Below are 15,783 nucleotides of genomic sequence, written 5' to 3'. Positions count from 1 at the left end.
GAGTACAGACAAGGGTACCGGACCGAATAGCGGTCGGGACGGTCGGTGATGTCACGAGACAATATCCTTCCTCCTTTCAGCCCTTTGTGGCTCACCTTTTGTAACTGGTAAGGCTTTGAATCGTTTAACGACATGTCTTTCTAGATGGTCTTTTACAAGATATTCCGTAAAACAATTGCAACATGTCTGCATGAGATCTGCGACAGGTGGGGGTGTTTTATTACCCATGCACTGACATGCACTTACATCCTCACTTATTCGTGCGCTTATCAATTATTCAGCACAGCAGTGCCTTGATGTATATATGCAGTCAAAAGCTTACAGTGTTCCCAGCGAATTCCTGTTAACAACAAACAATTCAAATCACCTCTCCTTCGCTTTGTTAACGCCTTACATATTCCACTTCCACCACACCAAAATCACATCGACTTTCCTTGAAGCAGAAAAACCGGTCGCCTAGCTCTCTCTCCGGAAGAGACGTAACTCACCATAACTTTTATGTTGAGCCCCTGCTAGTATCGTTACAACAAAATGTCAACAATGTCGACCCACCGCACTACCTCTACCAAATCCGAAACAATCATGGCTTCTCAGAATAGCCTCATGAACAACTTGCCCTGGGAACTGAACACCTCATGCAGCTCTTGCGGGTGCCATCGTGTGGAAAAGCCTCGAGGTAGCTCAGTATCGACGACCAGAACTAGGTCGGTCTCGACGGCACCGACGTCACCGAACTGGTCAGAGGCAGAATGGTCGCCGGTCCCCAAATTAAACCAGGAGCCCCGGCCCGAATACACCAAGATCGCCAACAACCTGATGAGGGCCATCGCGGACTACGTGGGTCACCTGCAGAACGAGCATCTACCCATGCCCAGCCTCGAGCCTGCTGCTGAAGCCCACGGCGTCCTCAAGCATCACGAAGGCGTAGCGGCGCGCAAGACCGTTGTTGAACTGGCGGAAAAAATTATTGCAATGACAATGGACCCCGAAATGAACCTTCTTATCAGCTCCTTGCAGGTAAGTCGTGCACAGCCGATTAGCCTTGGTGGCGGATCGGATCAAAAGTTGGCCCAAGGTAGCGGGAATCGCCTATCAAATGGCAGCCTGGCTAACAAAACTTTCGACAAATTAGTTTCATTTCTGCTCGTCGCTCAAGGTTGCCATCGACCTAAAGATCCATCAACATGTGCCTCGTCACGGATCGATTACTTCTTCAGAACTGGCCGCAAAGGTCGGTGCAGATGAGAATATCTTGGGTTTGTACCTTTGCTTCCACCGTCACCACACCCCAGACATATGGCCGCCAACAACCCGTACAGCTAAATGATGTGATCAAACTTACTCATACATTGTACCTAGTCCGAATCATGCGTGCCCTCATCGTCAAACACGTCTTTTATTCTCCCACACCCGGAACATATGCTCATACGGCCATGTCGTGGTGCATGATAAAATCGCCCGACGCCATTGATCTTCTGGGTCACCGGTAAATCGGCCGCCCCTGGCGAACGGGCCGAGCTCGAAAAGCAGGACAAAAACTAACCTTGGAGCACACCACCATTGCAGACTGGACGAATCCTTCCGCGCTTCGAGCCGCCAAGCCGACGCGCTGGCATTGGTCAACTACCGCGAGCCCGACGAAGCCGATGTCAAGGGGTTCAATCTGGCCTTTGGCACGACCGAAAACTTCTGGGAGGTCCTAAAGCACGACAGCGAGGAAGAGCGCGCACAGCGGTTCAACCGCGCCATGAGGGCCGTCAGCCTCAACACGCTGGACGTAATCCCGCGCATGTACCCCTTTGACCGCATTCGCGGAGACGGGCTGCTGGTCGACGTCGGCGGCGGTCTGGGCCAGGTTGCACGGGCCATCATGGGCGTGCACCGAGGAACCGGGCTGCGGAGCTGCATTGTGCAGGACGCCCATGCGGACGACGACGCCAAAAAACAGCCGGATGTGATGGAAGCGAACAGGAAACTCGGGGTGGAGCTGCAGAAACACAACTTTTTCGATCAGCAGCCGGTGAAAGGTATAATAAACACCCCGACTCCCTTTCCCCACAAAGTAAAACAAAACACCTTGTTGGTACAAAGCACACAAACAACTGACATTCGATGTAATTATTCCCCCAGGCGCCTCGGTATATTTCCTTCGCCACATTTTCCACGACTGGCCTGACCGGGCCTGCGTTAAAATTCTCAAGCAGACGGTCGAAGCCATGGGTAAGGACAGCACGTTGCTGATTTGCGACCAGGTTGTAGACGACGAGGCGTCGCCCCAGGCCACGTTGTACGACATTGATATGTGGTCGCTTTTCGGCGGTAAGGAAAGAAACCGGTCCGAGTGGGAAGCTTTATTCCGGTCTGCCGACGAAAGGCTGTATATAAAAAAGGTGTGGACAACGGCCGAAGCCCCGACGACCATATTGGAAGTCTGCCTGTCCTAAAGGCTGCGTCGGAAATTTGAGGATACCCTCCAGATGTTCCATGTTTAGATACGTTCCAATCGTGTATTCTAAGATCCTTCAAATCAGCTCCTACTACGTTTTCTTAGACTAGTACCTGGTCATCACCTAGATCCTGTAAAACTTGGTTTGCTCAAAGCTTGCTCACTCCGTTGTGCGTGCATCTGTCGGACACATGCCGTTTGTTTCCTAGCCCACGTGCATGTATCCACATCATTGGTGCCATCATCGTACCACTTCAAAATCGTGCTCATAGACTTGCAAATACAGCTGCAACTGGTTATTACTCTTGCACGTGCTTTTGCATACATGATCCAGGCGGTTCCTCGACGGATCGGTTAGGTTATCGCATGGCGCATGTAGACCCTCGGTCCGCTTGTACACGTACAAGATCAACCTTAATCCAATGCATCTCACTTTACGAGAAAAAAGATCACCGTGAAATGCGTGAACAGGCTTTGTCAGATACACGTTATGAAGGGACATGCACCCCTACCCTACCAACATAAAGAAACTCAAGTCCAACTTCACATGTGATTGCATCTCTGCGCCTTGTTACCGCGAACTTTGGACAACAAGCAGTACCGATTTCTTTCAGCTTCTGCATATTGAGTATTATCCCACGCAATGCAACCCTTATCATTCCTACGCAAGGGGGGATTTTTGGGTGGCGTTTAGGGTTTTGCCTTTCTTGGGGAATATAGAAGAGAGGTATCTCCCACTATCGCTGGTGTTCGGCTGTAACAACATGATATTTCCAACGCCAAGAAATATTTGTTTCGCAGAAGCATTCCAGCTAAGGTACTACTAATTAGTCTTTTGATAAGGGAGGAAGCCAAGCAAAGAGCCAGTTTTCCACAATCACCATTATTCGTTACGCTTTACCAGACTGCCAGCGTTCTATATCTGCACCCGGCACAACCAAAAAGAAACTCGCCACCGCCTTTACCACCCTCGTGGGCGCCCGCGCCTAAGGCCTGCCAAAACCCGAAAACAGGCTTAGCCCAGCCCGGCCCGCCAACCTAGAGGTTTTTATTGGGAGCCGGTAATAGCCCACGGGCTTTTTTGGCGAGTAAATGGGGGCTCGCGAGTTTTCGTATTGGGGCGAATAAAAGATAATAATAATGCAAAAGGGCAAAGTTGTACTTAAAGTTTGAACAAAACTTTGATAATTAAATATATCCATCCGTAAAATTATCCATTAGCAGATATCTAAATTAGAAACAACGCAATATGATAAAAACAAATTATGTTAATCATTTCTGTGATCGCTTTGAAATTTGTCGTTTTACTTGTCGCATAATTTGATTAATCTTCATAGGCTTTTCGTAACGTCGATCGATCAACAGAACGTTGTTTATTCGAGTATAAAGATATATATTGATTATCTGTTCTATGAAACTGTCTAAAGGTGAGTTTCTGAACGTCCTTCCGTCTTATACTTCGTAATTGGGCGGGTGAATTATGTGTCATTGGCCTGTGCGGCATTGCACGTAATTCATCGCTCTATTGTTAATTTAACCGCGATTCCCTTTATTCCAATACCGGCAATTTTTCTTTTCTGCACGCGGTAAATAACCTCTATTCCAATCGCAATAACAATTTATAAAACGAAAATAACAAAAACAGCCATATAATTTGCGATGCAATTTCTAAAAGCGGTTTTAATATTTATTGGTTGCGCCTTTACTTTCCGCAACCCGTTAGAAGTTCCTATTATAATAATTATTAATTACGTAGCCTTTTTTAGCAATAGTAATTTTTAATAAGTTCGTTCAACGCTCCTATTATTCATTTACTTTATTATTCGATTGCAGCGACGTCGTTTTTAATTAACTGCAAATTTTTGGCGATCCTTTTACTTATAAAAGGACCTTTTCCTACTACGAATTGTAATACGTAGTTATAGTAGTTTCTTAAAACCTTTTTCAACTTCTTTTTAAATTACCTTTTGGTAATTATCCTTTTTAACTGTTTTGCTCTTTATTTGTTATTTTATCTTTCCTTTTTATTAATCGGCTAAGTTTTAATTAAACCTTTGCCATTATTTCTGCTTTTCCCGACGTTTCCGACGAAGGTAAATCTTTGTTTTTAATTTTATCGTTATTATTAAGACTATTAAGTATTATTTTTTTAATTTTACGCCCTACTCGTTATTGGGCCTGTTTTAATTGTTATTTCGCTGGTAAACAAATTTAGCAGGGATATTCTCATATTTATTACAGCATTGTTCCGCCGTTTGGTCGCTATACCAAATATAAACAGGGTTATTCGTAAAAATTAATATAAATTTAGTAATTTGGAATTTGTTTTTTTCAACTATCCTGTTAATTGATACGATTTTCGTTTAATCCCATTATCGCTTTTAGACCAGTAATATTTTTCCTACGTATTTATAAGTTGGAAAAAAACGGTGCGCTATTTAAAAACGAACCCAAAAAATCTGGTTACGTATTTACAACCACTATTCCTAAAAAACGTAAAACCGAAACGCCTCCCTTTAAATTTCCCATCACGACTATCGCCGTATATTTATTTAAACGTTGTTTATATATTTTAATCCAATAATAAACCTTTTGAACATTTAGATCGGTGGCGTATAAGCACCAAAAATATATTAATAATCGCCTTTTATAAAAACAGTTTTACCGCGAATAATAATTATAAATGTTTATCGTCGGAGGAACGCCATTCCGCCGGTTATGCGGTAATAGTTCGGCAATTTAGGATTTGATAAATTAAGAAAGTTATTTAAACCGAATATAATGCTTTATTTAAGCAGGAGGATAAGGAGGAAAATAATAACGAAAATATTTGACCTAATATATACTGTTAGGGTTTTATAACGCTCTTTTTATTTTTTTTTACTTTTGGTAAAATCGTTGCGGTATTTTTCGGTGTTTTCCAACGATGCGTTTCACCTCGCGGCGGGTTTTTTTAATCGCCAACGATTTATTATATCATTCCGCCGCTCCCAATTACTTTAATTTGTCCGTTAACTTTCTCGTTTTTACCGGTGAATTTTATAATTTTTAACCACCTGTCTAATGCGTATTACCGTCGAATTGATAATAATAAACTCGGTGAAAACCCAATTGGGTATTTTTTTATTATAAAATTTGCCGGATTAATATGTCCTAAAATTCACCTAATTTTTTCAACTTTGCGATTTTTATATAATTGTTTTAAATTTACAAAATTAATTATTAGTCGTTTTTCCGCTGTTATTCCTTATTGCACTAGGCACTGGTGTAAGGAAAGGCTATCCGTGCATATTATTATAAACGATGGAAGTAAATTCAGCTTTTTTAAAATGGTTCCAATAGTGGTTTTTAATACAAATTTGATATTAGATCCATTAACGATACTATAAATTTCGTTTGCCAACACGTTTTTTGTAATTTTGGAACATTTGGTTAATAGTAACTAATATATAATATTACCGGTTATTTGAAAACCGGTTTCCTAATTTACGGAGCATTCGTTCCCGTAAAGTATCACGTATCCGATTCAAGAATTAAAATATTTATTATTAGCAACAAACCCGTCGACAAATACGTATAAGTTTGCTGTTTTAAGGTCGATCTCATATAAATAAACCCTTTTTATTCGTTTTGGCGTTGCCATTCGAATCGTTTATTTATCAAATAATAATTTTCGTTATCGGGCTTTATTGCTTACGCCGCCGCGGTATAATCGAACACAGCTTCCAGTTAATAAATCGATATAACGTACGCCTTTTCGGCTCGTTAAATAATATATTTATATTTTGTCCCTGGTTGGTTCGTCGTTATAAGTTGCAATTTGTCGAATTCCCTTTTTTGGCGCATATTTAAACCTTTATTATATATTTGAATTAAATAGCCGTTAAAGCTTTGCTCGTTTCCTGGCCATATAATCGTTTACAGCTTAACCTTAAAACCCGTTTTTTCGAGCTTTTTCTGCTTTTTCCGAATAAACCTTTTATTTCCCAAATTAAACGTATTATTTGTTTGTATTTCCATAATACCAAAATTATCATTTTGTTTGGAAAGGAGTCAATACGGGTCGTAATTTGATGGAATAAAGTTTCAACGCTTTTTTTAGTAATGTTGGTATATAAAGAAACATTATAAACCTGTTTTTGCGGATCCGTAAAAGGGTTTTATAAATTTAAACACCGTGTTAACGGGATATCCATATTAGATTTTTTCGGAATTCGCACGAAAACGTCCTTTTATAATTTCGTAAAACTTTAAAGGTACGTTTGCCTAATATTCCTAAATATTAAATCGTATCCGAACTATTTTTCAACCGGTATAAAAATTAAAATAAACTTTTGGTTGCACCGTATGATTATAGGTAATTGCGTAAATAGCTTTTTTTCGAAATCGTTGTATCACTATACAATAAAACGTAATTTTTTATACAACCGTTTTAATAACCCCTTAATTTCGTTTACGAATCGCGATCTGAAAATCCTTTAATTCTTAAATTACCTTTTGTTTCCCGGTTGCAAAATTCTTGGAACCAACAGAAAATTAACCTCCTACCATATAAGTTCTTTGAACGGCTTCCCGGGAGCTTTAAGTTGGTTTTCTCGTTTATATTTAACGGCAAATTCGTGGGTTCGTTACTCCTTTTCTGTTAAAAATTGGGTATTTACCGTTTTATATATTTTCCTTAATAATCGTTTAAATCTCGTTTTTATATGGTTTTTCAATTTAAAACGCCATTTTTATACCTCGTCGTCCTTTCATTTTATATCCAGGGGTGGTATTTATACTGTGATTTCGGGCTATGCGTTCCTCGTCTTTGTGGGTTCGTTTCGAACATATAATTTTCGATTCCCCGATTTTTTTAATCGCCCCCTGCGTTTTAGCTGCTCTGGCTTCGTGTATCGGAATGTTGGTTCCGTCGATATAATTGCGTTGTTATTTTTTTTATTTGCTTTATAAAACGGTGGTATAGTTTTACATACGTGTTTCGGAACGCGGAAAGGCCATTTACCATATTAACAGTGAATATCCAATTTAATACGTTAAATACCTTAAAAAGTCCGGTCCACTTTTGTTTTTCTTGATATCTTAAAACCTTTAGTCCCAATTCCAATAATATTGGCATTTTTAATTCGATCCTCGGGCCATTTTTCGTTTTTATTGTTTTTTTAATTTTCTTTTGCGCCATTATTTTTTTAAATTCCTTGATAGCTTTATTAACGGCTTCGGCGCGTTATATTTAGTTTCTTGAAAGCGCTTAATCGGGGGTAATGCATGGCGTTGCCCCGAATACCAATAGGGTAAATATTAGTGTTACGATGGAGGTATCGGGTAACCTATTCTTAGGGAAAAGTACAGTGGTTTAAAGCAACTGAGCGTTTTGACTGGGTAACTGCGGTTTTTAATAACTGGGGTGAAGTAATAATCGATGCCTAAATAGGTGGTAATTAATTGCTGCTAAACAATCTTAAGGTAAATTCTATTTATATAATAATAAACGTGTCCTTTTAACCCTAACCCTAAGTGGATTTTCATAATTCCTGGTAGTAACAATCTGTAATTGGTTTCGCTAATCTTTTTGTCGATTTTAAAAAGTCCAAGTTTTTTAAAATTAAATTTGCTATTTGGTCGCTGTATTTTAATATTACGTCGAATAAGATAAACGCTATTTCCATTCTGGAAGGGTAATCCCTTTATTCGATATTAATTAACGTATTTGGCCATTTTTTCATACGAATTCTGACTTTTGTTGGAATTTTCGTAATTCGTTTATTTGTTTATCGGCTCGTGGGGCCGTGATTATGGCTTCTGGTTTTCCATATACCGTAGGGTTAAATCTGTAATTGGTATAAAGCGGGGTTATTTTGGTATTTTCATTTTTTGAGCTATTATACGCCAATTATGCTGTAGGTAATAATTGTACCTAATTATCCTGTTTGTAGTTTAAATAACATTTTAGGTATTGTTTTAATATTTGGTACGCTCGTTTTTTTTATCCGTCCGTTTGTGGGTGGAATACTGTAAACAATTTGTGGTCGGTTCCTAGCTATTCCATTAAAAACTTTTAAAACTTTAATGTAAAAAGCTTATTATTATCCGTAATAATGTGTTTTGGAAGTCCGTGGTTGCTGACAATTTTTCGCAGGAATATGTAAGCGATTTTTTCGGCGTTGCTACTTTCCTTATAAGGTAGGAAATAAACGTATTTGGTGAATTTGTCCATTATAACTAATATGCTATCGTATTTGGTTTTAATAAATGGTTTTTCGGACCATGGAAATTTAACGATAAAACTTATTGTAATCGTTTACCATACCTTGTCAGGGGTTGGTAAAAATTGTAAAAGCCTATAAAGTTTATATTTTGCGGATTTGCTTTTTTACGCAAAATTCGCAATTTTTGATGCCTTTTCGTACTTATCGTATTCTTTTAAAATTATAATATTATTTTAACCGTTTCCATATTTTGGAAATTCCTTAATATCCGTAAATTTTATTTTCGTGGATTTTTCGTATTTCGTCTAATATAATTCCCGTGTTAGTCGTTATAAAATTTCGGTAAATTGGTAAAAAGTTTCCGTTATCGTTTATTGTAAAGATTTTCCGTATTTCCTCGGGTATTATGTTTTTATAATTTGGATTCTTGCTAAAGGCGTCGGCCCTACCGTTTTTTATTCCTTTTCGACAAATAATCCTAAAATAAAATTTTAATAGGAATTTTACCCATTTAATTTGTCGTTTGTTCAACATTTTGCTGGTGGTAGAATAGGTCAGGTTTTTATAATCCGTATAAATTAATACTTCGTATTTAATTCCGGATAATTGTGTTCTCCATTTTTCGAATGCTCGGACAATAGCCATAAATTCTTTATCATGGATTTGATAATTAAATTTTAATTTATGTAATTTTTGCGAAAGAAAGGCGCAACAATGCAAACGTTTTTCTTCTTTTCGTTGGCTAAATTGTCCTCCGATTACATAATCGGATACGTCGGTTCCGACTTCGAAAGGTTTTATTGGGTCTAATATTTTAAAAATTGGTTTTCGTGTTATTGCGTTTTGTAATTGTTTGAAAACTTATTATATTTATTCCGTCCATTGGAATTTTAAATCCTTCTTAATCATATTGGTCAACGGGGTGGCGATCGCGCCGTAACCCTTAATAAAGGTTTTGTAAAAATTTATATATCCAAAAAATACCCGAGCGTTTTTTACGCTTTATAATTGGGGCTTTTTTTACTGTTTAGATCTTTGATTTCTTTATCCTAAATTTCTTTAAGGGAGATAATATATTTTAGGAAATTAATTTGCTTGTTATAAAAAATACATTTTTCTGGTTCAATCAAAAGTTTAACGTTTTGTAGCTTTTGTAGAACTGTGTAAACGTATTTTTTATATTCCTTCAACGTTTTGGAAAAAACAAGGATATCGTCCAAGCAAACAACGACAAAAATATTTAAACACTCTATAAAAACGGGGTTCATTATAATTTAAAAAATTGCGGGGGCGTTCGTAAAACCGAAAGGCATTACCAAATATTCGTAATATTTTCGTCTAATGCCAAATATTGTTTTCCATTCCTCGCTTTCCTTTATACGGATTAAGCTGTATATTGTTTTAAAACTTAATATTATAAACCATTGTATTTAGTAAAACATGTTTCAAAATCTTCCTATTAATGGGAGCGGGTAGCAATTTTTTATTTAAATATCGTTTAATTATTTATAATCCACGCAAAGTCGTAATTCTCCGTTTTCCTCTGGTACGAAAAAGATTAGGTGTCCTACTGATAATATCAATGGTCTAATGTATCCTTTTTTAAGGTTTTCTACAAGTTATTGGTTTAAAACCTCCATTTATGTTAGATTTAGACTATATATTTTATAAAACTTCAATTAAATTCCTTTTTTTGATGGTATTTCGTGGTCCAACGGGCTGTGTTCGGGTCATCCGGTTTCGAGCTTTTGGTTAAATAATCGTATACAAATTTAATTTCTTTCTGGAATTTCACCGTTTTCGGTATATTTTTTCGTGGTTAATATTATATAATTGGATCGGTTTCAACCTGTGGACAATCGCTTTTTTTCGACATTAGCTCCGGGTTTGGTCGTCCTTCCTGCAAATACGCCATTTATTTTATTTCGTTTTTCCATACCCTATGCTTCCTTTATAAACCCTACTGTGCTGGAAATCGTTTAATAATTCAATGCTTTTCCCATTAAATTTGGTTTATAATCCAATTTGTCCGGGGGTTGCTTTTTTTAAACCATAAAATTCCTACAATTATATTTTTATTCCCGATTTCCGTAATATACAAAATAATTTGTTTTTTTCATTTATAGCTTTTCATCCAAAAATGTACAGTTTTTGTTTCGATGGTGCCATTCCCGTATAAAATTGCCTTTCCTTTTACGGCTTGCAGTTGGTATAATCTTTTTTTATTACCAAAATATCCGTCGTTATTTCACGATTTTTAAGGTAATATAAATGCTTTATACTCCGCTATTAAAAAACGCTCGTATAAATTTTCCATTAAATCGTATATTTAGGAATGTATATTTCTATGCTACCCTCGTGGGTTGCGTGGCGTTCAAGGTTTTTATTCCGTTCTTATTGCTACTGTCTGGTACCTTATACCGTTTAACCATTTTAATTTTTTCATTTGCTGGATTCGCGTCGTAGGCTTTTATTTTTTTATTTCGGGGCGTTTAACTGCTTTTAATTCTGATTTTATTAAATCGGTGTCCTGTTAATTTGGGTGTTTTTCGTGCGTTCGTAGGTATTTCGTTATTTTCTACGTTAAAGTTCCACATAATTCTGGTTATTAGTGGGGGCCCTGGTTATCGTAAATTTATTTCGTAGTATACCTATATTTTGGTTAATATATATGATTTACAACTATTTCGGGTGCATTCGTACCATGGAAATTGTTTTAAATTGTAATATCTTATGGGGTAATCGTTATAAAAGGTAAGAATCATAGCTGGCTCGGTAATAAATTATATTTTAATTTCCCCACTGGGTAATTCGGTGGTGGTATATTTTTTGTGGATACTTATTATTTTGCGTCGTCGTGGGACAAAATCGTGGACTATTTTCTATTAAAATGTAATCCGCAATTATTTCGAAAACATTTTACCCAAAAAGTTTTGTGTGTTTGGGGTATTTAATATCCAAAATTAGGTGGTTTCCGAATATTAGATTGATTGGTCCTGTAAGGTTTTATCTTTGTATTCAAAATAGTATCCCGGGGAATTGTATTAATTGGTCGTTTCGGTACAAATCGATGGGTTTTTATATATATATATATAAGGGTTTTTTTCCTTTACCGCATTATATAAATTTAAAAGTATAACCCTTTTTCGCTAAATTCTTCTTTTAATTCGTTATTGGATTCGTTTGTTAGGGTCTGCTCAATTATTTGGATACGGTGGGTTTATCCCAATAGTTTTAATTTTAACTTTTCTAAGGTATTTAATTCCGTTAATTCGGGTAATTTGGCGTTTTATTTACGTAATTAAACTGGTGGTCTGGGTTTAATAAATTCGCGGTGCCCTACTGTTAGGGTACGGGTACTTTTAAGTTTTTGCGGGTATTAACCTGCGTCCATTTTTGCGCTATTATAAATTATATAATTGTCGTCGTAATATATGGTCCAATTTATTCGGCTATATTAATCCGGTTATATTTGTTAATAAATAGTAACGTTAAATTTTTGTAGTTTTTTGGAATCGGGGGTATTGTTTTGGCATCCGGTTACAAAATCGGGATATATACCTGGAATGCTTTTGGGATAAAATTTGGCATTATATCCCGGTTTATCACATTTAAAACATTTACTATTTTTAAAATTTTTACGAAATCTTTTATATTGCGTCGCGTTAAAATCCATAAACCCGTTATACATTCCGTGGGAAATACTATATTAGCGAGGCGGTTTAGGGTATTAATATTTGCGACCTATATTGATTTATGGTAAAACTGGGCCCTATGCGCTACATTTTTCGCGTCGTTCCAATTTTCATTTATAAAATCGGTTAATGATTTTAATTGCTAACTTTACGTACTCGGTTAAAATATTCGGTCGTTTTTCTTTAACAAATTCGTTTTTAACCTTTTTTTTTAAATCCCGCATAAAAACGTGCTATTAGAAATTCGGGGCCCTATAATAATTTGGCGGTAATTTATCGAAATTTACTGGTATATTTGGATACCGATTTAATATGGGTAGAACGCACGAATTTACGTCTAACCGTGCGTTCCTCGTCTGGGTTACCGAGTCTTCCCCTAAAATATTTTTCGAAATTGTTATAATCGTCGAAAATGCGGTTAATTTTAATTTTACGGTCTTTTTTCTTATCGTGGTCCAAATAACTTCATAAAATTGGTTCGCATTAGGCGAACGCATCGCTTTTTAATAACGAAAGTGCATAAATAATTTTATTTGCGTTATTACCGGAATTATCCTCGTTAAAATAGTAGCAGGCCCGGGTTCCTGTAAAAAATCCTTATAAAGTACCTGGGATATTATCGTAGAATAATGGTAAAGGGTATTTAATATAATTCCTATTAATTCGATTAATTTGTTCGGTTATTCGTTTTTGGAATTGTCGATTTTCCGCTTAAAACGTCGCGACCATTTGGCCTAAGGCGTTACCGCTGGCCGGAAGATTAATGGTAAAAAGGGTTGAAAGGGTAATTTTGTTGGAAAATATCGTTTCGGCGATATTATTCGGTATATTTGAAGGCAAAATACTGAATAGGAGCAGTTAAAATAACACAATTCAAATATTGGGTAACCTGCTTTTAGGATTAAATATAGTGGGTTATAACAATTAAACGTTTTAATTAGGTAATTGGGGTTTTCAATGATTGGGGTGAAATTATAATCGATTCCTAAATAGGTAATAAATTAATTGGTGCTAAATAATCCTAAACTGAATTCTATTTATATGGTAATCAACGTGTCCCTATATAGTCCGTGATCCTAAATATAATATGTGTAATATATCCCTTAACCAGCGTATTATTTGTTCTGTTATAATTAATATGTGATATATTAATTATATCGTCTTTTTGGCGGTTACGTGATGTTACGTGATCCTTTTTTTATATAATCCTGTTTCCTGTCGGTCGGTGTCTTCTCTGGCCGAATGTCGTTAGGAGGGGTGTGACCCCGCCTGGCCTTATTAGTACCGGCCCAACTGTCTGGTCGTAACAATTAGGCCGTTCGGGCCTATAATATCGTTCACGGTTTTTACCGCTATTTACAATGCGTTTTGCGGTATTATTTCCTTGCATTCGACTTTTATTATTTCGTACGCTTTTCGTAACGGTTTATAGTAACGCTCGACCTTTCCAAATAACCAACATGCCTCAATTAGTACTTGGTTACATATTATGCCGAAAAATCCTGCTTTTGTTTGAAATCCGGCCGCGGTATAATTTGTACCTACATCGTATATAATAATATCGGGTGGTCCTAAATATGTATCGATCCAGCATTTATTCACTGTCTCCCATATTTTCTTCGCTGTTATATTACTTTAAAAACGAGTAACTTGGAGTACCGTGTTCGCGTCGATTACGTGCAAAACTGGTTTTAATTCCAAATATATCACGTTCATTACGATTTCGTAAACTGAAATTTATATCGTCCTTTAAAATAAATTTAAAACGTTATTAAGCTCTGCCCTGATTTGGTAATGATAACAAAAACGGTTAATTAATTTTAATGCATTTCGGTTAATCTCGTGGCCCGCCTTTTATAACCTTTTCCATAAACGCTTTACTAAGGGGTGGCCGAATTTTCAGTAAACCATTTTTAGCTTTTCCTCGGTTAAAAACGTTATTAGCGTTCTTTGTGTTTTTATAAAACCCGTTTCCGGTCCGCCTCGTTTTAATCCTGGTAGAAAAAACCATTAATACCCTCATTTACGTGAAACTGGCACTTTCGTACCATCGATTTTTATAAATTTATTACTGGCGTTGTTTAAATTCATACCAAATTTATCCATATCCCGAATGTATAAAAAAATGATGTCTGAATTAGTATTACGTGGAACGTCAAGATATCAATTTGTATATCTAATATAATTTTTCCCATAGCGGTAATTTTTTCGCCTGCTCCAAAACGCATTTTTGTTTTATTTGGATTCGGTTTATCGATTTGGATTTCCGGTTTTTTGCGTTGCAATACTTCCATCTAGCTAATACCGCCGGTAATATGGCTGCAACGCTGATATCCGGTATTGTGAACAAAATGGGTTGGTAACAGGGGTTTAGGCATTAGCCTAGGTCGGGCGTGGTGCTAATTGCGTTGTAAATACCTGTAATTACAGGGCTTAAATGCACCAAATTATTCACTAAATTTGGGATTAATAAATTTAATTCATTGGTCGGGGAGACTTTGCTTTGTCTCCCTTACATACTCTCCGACATCGAAATGGGGGTCCGCACCCCGTAAAGGGTTCCGGTGCCGCACACGAATTTCCGAAAGATTATTTTGTATGCGTTGTTGAAAAAACACCCTTATTTCCATATAACCCATTTTTGGGTTCGCACTAATTTGCTGATTTGGCAAAAATTTCAACCCGGTATAAGGTAGCTGATTCGTGAGTGCAGAGTGGGTGTTAAACCCAGTACAGGGTGAAACCCCATTCGCTGACTTTGAATCCCGAATCCTGCAACATATAAAATATAATAAAAAGTCCGACAGCCCCAAAAGCCCCACTTCGGCACTATTTATTGTGGCTTATATACAAATAAACGTGGGCCCATTACATGCTAAATAACGCATATAATTAACATTAGGGGTATCTTACCCCGTAATACAATTGAAATTAGTGGAATTGCCGTTTTTCAGGGTTAATAGGGCAGTTAACTGTTGAATTGTCCTTTTAAATTAATCCATTTGCGTAGTTAATGTGAACATGGCTAGCGCAGGGCAAATTATATTAGCTACCCTGCATTATTTTCTAACGGCTGGCACAGGCAAATTTTATTAATCACCCTGCATTGAATAAATAACAAATAACAAATAAAACGTATACGTGTTTATACACACAAAGCTTTATATATCACGTCTTTGTTCATAGTTTTAACAACAAAACAAATACGTGATATATGATCTAGCTTAGTGGTATAATGCACGTACCATAATCTATATTATATATACGTTGTTGAAGTGCGTGGGTTCGAATCCCGTTGTGGTCGCAGATTTTCTGTGCATGCATAAGCACAACAGGCCGTTAGGCTCAATAGGTCGGCAGGTCAGTCACATGAATAAGGCCAAATCATGTGACGTAACCCCGCATTCCGGATATCCGGATCGAAGATCTGCAC

The 15,783-nt window shown here is 37.0% G+C and overlaps 1 protein-coding gene across 1 annotated transcript; it reads left to right on the top strand.

The window, feature by feature from the left end:
• Positions 1 to 531: 531 nt before the first annotated feature.
• Positions 532 to 2,444, top strand: PpBr36_02209 (uncharacterized protein; the record flags this gene model as incomplete). The annotated part of the gene is made up of 5 exons (XM_029889391.1): positions 532 to 1,017; positions 1,133 to 1,256; positions 1,360 to 1,486; positions 1,567 to 2,027; positions 2,131 to 2,444. 5 exons carry the CDS (start codon positions 532 to 534, stop codon positions 2,442 to 2,444), a joined length of 1,512 nt encoding a protein of 503 aa, XP_029752753.1.
• Between the last annotated feature and the right edge of the window lie 13,339 nt (positions 2,445 to 15,783).

This window comes from Pyricularia pennisetigena, chromosome 3 (genome assembly GCF_004337985.1).
Source record: "Pyricularia pennisetigena strain Br36 chromosome 3, whole genome shotgun sequence".
NCBI lineage: Eukaryota > Fungi > Ascomycota > Sordariomycetes > Magnaporthales > Pyriculariaceae > Pyricularia > Pyricularia pennisetigena.
This window is presented reverse-complemented; position numbering and strand designations above follow the sequence as displayed.